Genomic DNA, 10,804 nt, shown 5'->3' with positions numbered 1-10,804 from the left:
ACATGGTAGAGCCCCTCAAAAAGGGCCCTAGCGGCTTCACTCACCTGCTCATAGCAGTCGACAAATTCACCAAGTGGATAGAGGCCAAGCCCATCACCAACATCCGCTCAGAAGAGGCAGTCAAATTATTCTGGTTCGGCGTTCCTAACTGTATCATCACTGACCATGGAATTAACTTCACCGGGAAGAAGTTCCTAGACTTCAATGATGGATACGGCATCAGGATCGATGGGGCCTTAGTAGGACATCCACGTACTAACGGTCAGGTCGAGCGTGCCAATGGCATGGTCCTCCAAGGACTTAAGCCATGCATCTTCGATAAACTCAACAAGTATGCCAGGCGATGGGTTGCAGAGGTCCCAGCGATCCTCTGGAGCCTGAGAATGACCCTGTACCGATCCATAGGGTTCACACCATTCTTCCTGGCCTACGGAGCTGAAGCAGTGCTACCCTCCGACCTCGACCACGGTGCCCCAAGAGTGAAGGCCTTCGACCACGACCCAGCCATGGAGGCTCAACAAGACGCAGTCGACCTGCTCGAGGAGGCCCACGAGACGACCATCATCCACTCCGCTCGATACCAACAAACTCTCCGCAGGTACCATGAAAGAAAGATCAGAGGGAGGATCCTCGAGGTCAGAGACCTCGTGCTCTGAAGAACCCAATCAACCAAGGAGAAGCACAAACTCTATCCACCTTGGGAAGGACCCTATATGGTGACCGAAGTGATCCGACCGGGCACCTACCGACTGAAGGACGACAATGGCAATGTTCTCACCAATACTTGGAACATCAAACAGTTACGTCGTTTCTTCCCTTAAAAATTCAGTCTTACCGTTTTCTTTCATTCAATGTTCGCTCCTACAAAGCACCCTGGCCCGAACACTTTCGGCCCGGGTCGCTCGGGGGCTCCACGAGGGTGCGATATCACCTCTCTTTTTTACTATCATATGGTAAATACATTTTTACCCGAACGAAAGGGTAGTCTGTTCCTTTAATTACCTTATGTAACTTTGCTTTAAACATTTCGACCGATCACACCCCGCCACGACATATGATTACGAGCAGTTGAGCCTCGCGGGCCACGCCCGAGTTCTTAAGGTTGCAGCCTACGGTTCAAACGGGTAGGTGCAAAAAAGAAAGAAAAAAAACAGAGCTATGCTAGGGTAAAAATAAGGAACGGATGGGACATGTTGCCCCTTACGAAGTGATTCCATCACAAAAACAAAACTAATGTATTCATAAATACACAAAAATGTTTACACGGGGACTCACCCACGAACTTATCCCTTACACATATTGCATGTTTCTACTTTACATGCTATTGTGGCTGCCTGGCGGCATCGGCTGTCAGCGCGATCGACGAAGATAAGAGTTGCTCGCTCTCCGACAGTTGGGCGACACTCGGCTCGGTCGGAGGCGGGACGACGTTCGCTTCCAACCTAGGCTCTACTCCATCCGTAGGCTAGGCGACGTCCTCCTGGCACGCGCCTTCAGCCGCGCTCGCACGGCGAGCCTCCATCACCCATTGCGCGAAAACTTGCTCTGCCACCATCATGTGCGTATGGCAGCAAGCTCCCCCCAATCGCATGGATGGCGTCCGGGCTCCAGCCGGTGGCATACCCGTTGCAGATGGCAGCGAAGTTTAGGTCTGGGTGGTGTGTCGCCACCGAAGTCAGCGCCCCCAACATCCCGTAGAACATCCCCTCAGAAATAAGCGCCCAAACTTTATCTGAGACCTCCGCCAGTTGGATAGCGGGCGTGCTGGTGCTCGGCGCCGACCCGAACACCTCCGAGACGATGACCTGGGCGATGTTGTGGATCTGGTCGAGCTCCCCCTCGAGAGCACGTTGCTCTTCAAGGGACTTGGACAGCGCCTCCGCATTCCGACCAGTTGTCGCCTTGGCCGTCTCCAGGTCCCGCTCCATCGACCCAACCCTTCCGCCCAGTTCTGGAAGAAGGATGACGGGCTCAGAAGCAAGGGAAAGAAAAAGCTAAGACATCAACCAAAAGCAGAACAGGTATATACCATGGTAGGTGTTCTCAAGGATGGAGAGTCCTTCCTCCTGCCGAGTCACCTGCTCGCACAGCAGGGCATTCGACTCCTCCGTCCCAAGCATCTGGCCTCAGAGTGCGAGCACTTCCTGGTTGACCTTCGACCGAACCTTCCGCTCTGACTCTAGAGTCTCCAGGGAACTCTGGAGCGCTGCCTCGGTCTCTGCCAGGGGCTTCTAGAGCACCGCCTCGGTCTCCGCCTGGTGGACCTTCGCCGCATCAAGTCCCCGCTCAGCGGTGCTCGCCCGCTCCATCGTGAGCAGTTCTGCCGCCCGCGCTTCCGTCGCCTCGGCCGCCCAGTCTTGAGACTCACGGCGGGCGGACTCCAGCTGGCGCTTGAGCTTGGCAACCCGCCGTGACATCGTGGCCTCCTGAGCATGCTCCTCTCGGAGGAAACGGGACTTGCGGCTCGACATCTCCTCCAAACCCTGCAAAGCGAGACGCAGGCGTGCTGAGACAACTGGTGAAAGACCAAGGAGCCAAGGATGAACGTAGAAAACTTACCTCTACGACGTGGGGTAGGTCGACCGTCACCGCCTGATGAATGACCTTGACCCGCTCCAAGGCCTCCTCGAGCCTCGCCCTGGTTTGGGCGAGATCGGAGTCCATCGCGAGTCCTCTCCCCCCAAGTACGTCCCAGAGCTGCACCTCCTCCTCACCCTGAAGGATGAACCGCACCTTCCTCAGGTCGCCAGGGTAGGTCCACACCAGGTCAGTGGTCGCCCCCAACCCGCCGGAAGGCCCAACCGATGACCGGACCACCGCCAACTCCTACGACGATAGGATGGCCGGTGGCTCCACCCTGGTGCCTACCTCACCAGGGCAGGGGATCTCCACCTCCTCGACCTCACGGCCCGCCGGTGGTTTTTCTGCCTCTGGTCTAGCCACATCTCCTCCTGACCCCGATAGCTCCGACCAGGAGGGCGAGTCGTGCGTCCCTCTACCAGGCGAGGCAGGGCGCCCAGTCTCCCCCCTCTCTTCCACCGCTGCCAGTGCGGGAGGGGTCACGAGGAAAGACCAACAGGCCTCCTGAGTTGATCGAATGGCTCAGGCGAATACCGAGAGACGGGTAAGGAGCAAAGGGACGCCCCATGTGGGCCATGCCGACTCCGTCACGAACGATGAGCACGGATCCTATTCGGGCATATCCGATAAAAACTCCTCAAAGCCTGTCACTCGAGTCATCAAGGTAACTCTACCGATCCCACTTACTTTATTTTTTTCTAATACATGATCATTCATTCATCCGTTCTCATACACGTATTCGCACATTCATTCATTCATCCCATACATCCGAAGCATCGCATATGCAGTTAAATGCATCACAACGCTCCATGTTGCGTCACGAAGCGGAAGTTGCCTCATTCGACATGAGCAACGACCGACCGGGGTTCGAGGGCCAGCCTGCGAAGGGCTCGAGGCCGCCTTGCGCCAAACAGAGCTAGGGGAGAAAATGTAGATGAGCCCCAGCGGCCCTCGCCCAATCTGCCCAGAAGCAGACAGGGTCATCTCAACCTTCTCGTTCGATCCTAACCTCGAGCCATGCCCATAGAATCTCCATCGAGGGGAGGCTAGCGGGCTACCTGGGTCGGTCTCTGGAACGACCCAGGCATCTGCCGAGACGCGGGTTAAGGAGTAGTGGAATGCCACATGAGGGCTATGCCGACCCCGTCACGAAGGACAGACCCGGATTCCACTCGAACGTGCCCGTTAGTGAGCTCACCGAGCGCGTCGCTCGAGCCATCAAGGCAAGCAACGTTAGCTCAGCCCCTCCAGTTGTGGAAACCACAAACGGGGTAACACACGGAACTAGACCAACCCCTACCAAGCCCAACGGGGCTCAGGGGATCAGGTCGCCCGACATCGACTCGGGAAATCAACCGACCATGCAGGTCGCGAGCGGGACAAACACGGGTGAACACCCCGAATGACAGTCTGCGGCCCTAGGACAGAGTACCAAGATGCTCAGCCTCCAACCGACTCATCAGCCGGACGCAGGCTCGGGGGCTACACCCGTGGGTGCGCTCGCGCGCACCCATTGTCAAAACAAAAATTCTCCCGCTGGCAAAACGAAAACCCCCCAGACGATTCTACCCGAATCACCCAGGGGCTCGGGGGCTACAACCGCGGGTGTGCTCGCGCGCACCCACTGTCAAAACAAAAATTCCCTCACTGGCAAAACGAAAAAACCCCCAGACAATTCAACCTGAATCACCCAGGGGCTCGGGGGCTACACGCGAGCGCACCCGCTGTCAAAACAAAAATCCCCTAAACGATTCTACCCGAATCGCCCAGGGACTCGGGGGCTCCTGTCGGGTTCATAAACCTGGGGTCCCTCACGGACCTACTTCCTAGCAAAAGCTCGGCCCAGCAGACGACGTTGCAAATGACGTGCAACTCCTGGGCCAGCCCAAAAATCTAACGACAGGCCAGAAGGGCAATCTAGTCTCTGACTGGAAGGTCTGGCCAAGGAGGAACGACGCTCGCTTCCGACTCCAGCCCGCCTCTCCGATCGGAAGGCCTGGCCAAGGAGGAACGACGCTCGCTTTTGACTTCGGCCCGCCTCTCCGACCGAAAGGCCTAGCCAAGGAGGAATGATGCTCGCTTCTGACTTTGGCCCGCCTCTCTGACCGGAAGGCTTGGCCAAGGAGGAACGACGCTCGCTTCCAACTCCGGCCCACCTCTCCGACCGAAAGGCCTGGCCAAGGAGGACGGCGCTCGTTTCTGACTCCGGTCCGCCTCTCCGACTGGAAGTACACTGAACCTCTGCTTATAGCTTTTCTCCGACCAACGCGGTCGGAGCCAACTGGGAAACGACCGAACGGGGACGCCCGCTCGGTAAGAACCCAAAGAATCAGGCGGAGCAAGTAAGGCAAGGCTCTCAAGTCAACCACGATACCGAGGACCTTACCCTGCACACCTGCAGGACAATACTGTCAGGCCGTGTCAGAAGGATGCACCGTAACCTTCTAGACATGTCAGAACATGAACAGTGTTGTGGGCGCCGACATTTATCCTACAGTATGGTAGGTGCCGACATTTGCCATACCAGAAGAAGACGATGGAGCCTACCACATGTATCTGAGCGACAACAGTGTTGTGGGCGCTGACAAACCGTCTTGTACCCGACGGCATGGGCAACAAGACTAGGTAGCACACACACTCTCTTTCTCTCTCACACACTCTCTCTCTTGTAAAGCCATCCCCTTCATCTATAAAAGGGGATGCGCTCTCTCCAAAACGAGGATGATCGATTCAGACGATTCGAACAACCAACAACGAACAACAGACGGATCATTACAATACTCTCTGCTAGCTTTGGACACTTCAAAGCCAAACAGAGCATATGTTCGAACACTTAGCGCACGTCGAAGCTCCTGTCACTCTCGGCCCTTCGGTCCGGAGTCTGACCGGACCTTTGATACCCCCATCTTACTCCCACTCGTTTGTAACCTCACAACAAACTTCAAGCACCTGGGCTCAGGAATAAAGTCACCGTTTGACTTAAATTGGACGTAGGGCACGTTGCCTGAACCAGTATAAACCGTGTGTCATTGAGTGCTAGGCCACGTCCGATCACAACGTACGGCAAAACTACAAATATTTACTTGTTGGTCACTTTTCGCACCGACACCGACACTGTAGATGTTGTGTGCTGTTTGTCGAGTGTTACACTCGACAAATCTTTTGCCGAGTGTTTTTTTGTCTTTGCCGAGTGCCTGTGACACACGGCAAACTCACTGTTTCCGGTAGTGAATACATGCCTAGGCACGGAAGCGAAAAAAAAATGCTCCCCACACACATGCAAAAAAAATTGCCTTCATGCTCCGCCACTGTTGTGGAGGAAGAGAGAGGGAGTGTGCAATTGCGAAGAGGCATGGAGTGTCATGTGGCCGATGTTGCTTTTATGGGTCATGGGCCATTTTCACCAATGGCTCATGTCACGATCCAACGGTGGTAATAAAAATTCATTTTCACCACCATTGCTTTTATCATAAGTGATGAAAATGTAATGTTGTGAAAATATTTTTTAGTAGTGATATGGTTTTGGTGATATTTTTCCTGTTTGCATGATATAAAGCATTAAAATTCAGTGTTGTGAACTCATGTGAGGCTGGAAAACTTCACGCTTTTCTAAAATGACTACTACTATCAGTACTTCCCGTAATACAAAGGGTTGCATGCACGTACAGGCTAAAGAACTTAAGAACCAACATTATACATAACCTAGAAGAAGTTACATGATTACATATTTTATGCTTGCCCCAGAGGTTTTTCATCCCCCCTTCCGGCCAGCTTGATGCCCTAAACAGATCGATCTATTTGTGCTGCGAGTCGCCCTCGTAGCTACCTCTGGTAAGTCTCTTTGCGCTTTGTGGACAAAAAAGCAGGTCAGAGCTGCCGTCAGCAATGTTGCAGTGCCAGGTGCCACTGCACTTGGGTTCATTTGCTCAAGCACGAACTGTTCATGGAATTCGCAAGACTCGATCGAGAATTATATGCGACGCCGCATCTTCGACAAACGAACAGTGCAAAACCTTAGGAATTAAGGGTCGTCATCGTCAACGTCTGTAGGCAGAGCGTGGCGGCAGAGAGGGCACGTGTTGCTCTGCCCCAACCACTCGGTGATGCACCCGGGGTGGAACTCGTGCCCGCGGGAGCACGGCATGACGGTGACCTCCTCGCCGTCCTCGAATCCCTCCAAGCAGATCGCACACCCTGTGACGCCGCACCCTTCCGCCGTGGTGTGGAAGGCTTGCTTCTCCAGGCCGGCGACCGCCGCGTCGGACTCGGGGACGACGAACGCACCTAGTAGCCCGGCGCCGCCGTCGTCGTAATACGCTCCATCTCCAAAGACAAGATCATGTAGGACAGTTTCGAAATCGACCTCCAGCTGCTGTGCCAGGAGATTGAGAATCACCACAGTGTTGATGTAGTTGTTGCCCTGACCCTGAACGGTCTCCTCGGTTGGGTAACCAAACTCCGGGTCAGACTGGTACGCCACGCCGTCGTCGTCGTCGTCGTCTTGGCCGTCGTCGTCGCTGGCTCGGTCGAAAAACTCTGCCGCTTCATCTTCTTCTTCTTCCAAATTGTGCTGCCCGGATAGAAGCTGAGGAAGCCAGATCAAAGAGCCGCCAGCGGACTGCGCCAAATCCACCCCATTGTCGATGGTGAAGGTCAGGAAGCGCTCCATCTCCATGGCTTCGTCAGCGGTAAGGGCCATGTCCATGGCTTCGTCAGCGGCCAGCTGCTAGGGCTGGTGGAGAACAGCGCAAACCTAAACCTAGGACGGAGGGACGGATGGATGGATGGACGGAGGGCGTTGGATGCTTATATCTCCTGTGCTGTGCCCTGGTTAGCTGCAGGTACTGGTCGAGTCGGTGTCCAGTTCGCGGGCCACTCGGACTCGGTTAGATCAGGATTCAGGAACCATAGCGCAGCAGTTGTGAATACGATTTCCGAGCGAATAGTGCTTCCGAGTTCTGTAATGGGCCGTATAAGCAGCCCACCAACGACAATTAGGTGGGCCTTTGACCAAGATGAGCCCACCAACGACCATTAGGTGGGCCTTTGCCCAGGCCATGTGCCTCAAAGTTTCTCCCTTGGACTCTTCGTTACTGGTACTAAGTCCAACTTCTATGTAAAAATAAACTTCTACATTATTAAAAAAAAATTTAGTTTCAATAAATTATATTTCCATATAATATAGACTAACAAAATTATGTATCCATATGTAGTATATCCTACTGAGCTTGGCCATGGGTGGGTCGGGCTCATCGTCCTTGGCTCTTGGCGTCGGCAAATTCACACTCTGCTAGGACCTTGTTGTATAGTGTTATGCTTATTTTCCTCGAATAAGGTCAAGAAGCATTGTCTTATAAGTCATTTTGCACAGCTTCTCGTCCGCTGCTCCACAGATGGAGCTGAGAGACCAGAGCACAAAAATGTGGCTCCACGTCCCAACGGCTAAAATGGCTCTGGCTCCTCTACTGGACACCTGAAAGTGCTTCTCCTCATGGCTATGTTTGGTGTTGCTCTTCTGGCTCCAGTGCCAGAGCTCGGAACCGGAGCCAGAGCGGCACCAAGCAGGGCCTTAATATAGGCACGACCGCATGGGACTATGGGAGGGAGTGGGAAGGCCATCGGAACCGGAGCCAGAGCGGCACCAAATAGGGCCTTAATATAGGCACGACCGCATGGGAGGGAGTGGGAAGATATGATAGAGAGCAACGACATGTGGGCTGCATAGGAAGGAGTGAGCAGGAGATGAAAAAGGGATGACATGTGGGCCCACATGTTAGGTGCATAGTCTGTAACCATGTATGTGTTTTATCTCAAATAACGTAATTTATATCTTGTGTGGCCCGATTAACAAGTACGACCTCAATTTGTAGTTATGAAAGTTAAAGAGCAGTAGTTGTACCTTTCTAGGCTTAGGTCTTGTTTGGTAGGGTTTTTTTCTAAGAGCTCCTTTGGAGAAGCTGGATCCGTTTTAGAGGAGCTACATCTCTGCCTCGTCCAAAACCATTTCGTCTCCTTTTTATTTTACTAAAAACAGTTATAAATGGCTCAAGCTGGAGTCAGAGAGTAGCGGTTGTTCCGGTGCATCCACCAGATGACCAGATTCCGGCCCTAGAGCTATTCTCGACAACCGTAACTCACATTGTATCATGTATACTACTATACTCCCTCCGTTCCAGAAAGGGTGTTGTTCTAGCACTCGGAGTGTGTCCAAAAAAAGAGTGTCGTTCTAGCCCTACGACCCCACCCACTACCGTAGGCTGGCCATCCGCTGGCCCCCCTCGCATTCTCATCTCGGCATCCTCTCTCTCCTTTACTCCACCAGAGCTGTCCACCGCTTCTCCTGCACCGGCGCCACCCTCCCCTTCTCCTCCGCCGGCGAGGCTAAGGGTGGCCAAGATCTAGCTACAAGCGGCCGACATCTAGCCGGCACCCCCTCCTCTTCTCCTCTACTAGCCATTGTCTTTTCGCCGCTGTGGAGGCAAAGATCCGGCCCCGAGATCCTCTGCTCCTCCACCGGTGCCGCATCCTCTTCTCCTCTGTCGGTGCTACGTCCCCCTTCTTCTCCTTCATCGGCATGGAGATGATCTGCTTGGCTTGGTGGCCGAGATCTGGCCTGGCCCAATCCATGGCGCTCGACGCGAAGGGGTCACGGGTGCCGGAAATACGGCCCCTGCCTCCTCTACACCTCCTACCCCCGCCGGCGGCCTCCCCTTCGCTCGCGTCGCCAGAGAGATCGGGACGGAGCGGGCTCCCTTGCGGCACCTGATGCAGAGCGGACCAGCCTTGCGGCGCTCGACACGGAGCAGACCGGCGGTGGGCCACGGCCTCCCACTCGACGCGGAGCGGACCGGCGACGAGCGCGGATCTGGATCGAGAACGGAGAGGAGAGCGGAGCGCCAGAGTACCGTGCGGGTCTGCAGGACCAAGGAGAGAGTAGTAGAAGATAGGGGCACCACGGTCTTTTTCCCTTGTCCTTGGTACGTGCACCCAGCCCTCAAACCACGTTATTTTTAGGACAGAGTAATAGAGTAGTCAGCTCTTCCCCTCTGAGCTGCGTCAGCGTGCAACCAGCAGAGCCCGATGCAGCTGTGCCCATGGTGCCGTGCGTGCCAGTATGCAACGGGAGCCTACACTCGCCTGCATGCAGTGTTGAGCGCAGACTAGCTACACAGGCATAGGCATAGGCATAGGCATAGGCTGGCATGCACGACTCAGTCATCGATCAATGCTCACACTCAGCCTCGGCTCGTGCCGTGTGCCCGTGACCGTGAATGTCCCTCCGTGAAGAGCTAGCAGAGACAGAGACCTGCACCGCATGGCGCATGCATGCAGCTATGCTGCCACCGGTTTGTGTTCCGGCCATCCGGGAACTACTATTGCAGTTGCAGGTACGGTGTGTACTGCTAGATCTAAAGAGCCTGCTACCTTGGCTTTGTTTGGATTGCAAGTTTTTTCACTCTCTCTTAATCACATTAAATCTTTGAACACATGCATGAAGTATTAAATGTAGATAAAAAATAACTAATTACACAGTTTGATTGTAAATTACGAGACGAATCTTTTGAGCCTAGTTAGGCCATGATTGGACAATAATTGTTAAATACAAACAAAAGTGTTACAGTGCCAAATACTGATTCCTACGGTGCCAAATACTGAAGCCTCAACAAACATACTCCTATACTCCTAGCGTAGGAGTATTGTTGATGGACGATCGAGTCATGGATGCATGAAAATTAACCAGACACAGTCAAATGATGCATGGCCTAACGTGTACCTCTACACCTGCCGTCAAACACACTAGTAGTGACCAAACTTTGGTCCGCAAAGATCTGCACAAGCCGATCGACGCATAACAGGATATTTGGATGATGGATGTACAGATGCCGGCCACCATTTGAGAGACCGGCCGGCCGCCAGCTGTTAGCTACTTTAGATCATATAGATGTGGATCCAGTGGGTGATTTCTCTATCAGTTGAATCAAATAGACCTAGAGCTCCTTTGGGAGTAGGAGAGAGAGAGAGAGGGAGGGAGATGTAGGAGCATCTGATCATCGGAGGAGCTCCCTGTCTTCGTTGGTTCGTCGGTGAAGATCTGCGCACGGCAGTGACGATCGGAGTAGCGGTGGAGACCGGCGGTGGTGGAGGCAGTGGCGTGGCGGCGGCGGTGCTTCCTGTCACTGGCTGCGCCCCTCTGTTAGATCGGAGTAGGGTTTCTAGGTGGGGG

At 54.0% G+C, this 10,804-nt stretch overlaps 1 protein-coding gene across 1 annotated transcript; it reads right to left on the bottom strand.

Moving 5' to 3' along the window:
- Window positions 1–6,601: 6,601 nt before the first annotated feature.
- LOC136488047 (E3 ubiquitin-protein ligase CIP8-like) lies at window positions 6,602–7,285 on the bottom strand. The gene has a single exon (XM_066485100.1). The coding sequence runs from the start codon at window positions 7,283–7,285 to the stop codon at window positions 6,602–6,604; it is 684 nt and encodes a 227-aa protein (XP_066341197.1).
- Window positions 7,286–10,804: the final 3,519 nt, after the last annotated feature.

The sequence above is a fragment of the Miscanthus floridulus genome, chromosome 10, assembly GCF_019320115.1.
Source record: "Miscanthus floridulus cultivar M001 chromosome 10, ASM1932011v1, whole genome shotgun sequence".
Taxonomy (NCBI): Eukaryota; Viridiplantae; Streptophyta; class Magnoliopsida; order Poales; family Poaceae; genus Miscanthus; species Miscanthus floridulus.
Note: the sequence above shows the minus strand (reverse complement) of the source record. Positions and strands in the feature narration are given on the sequence as shown.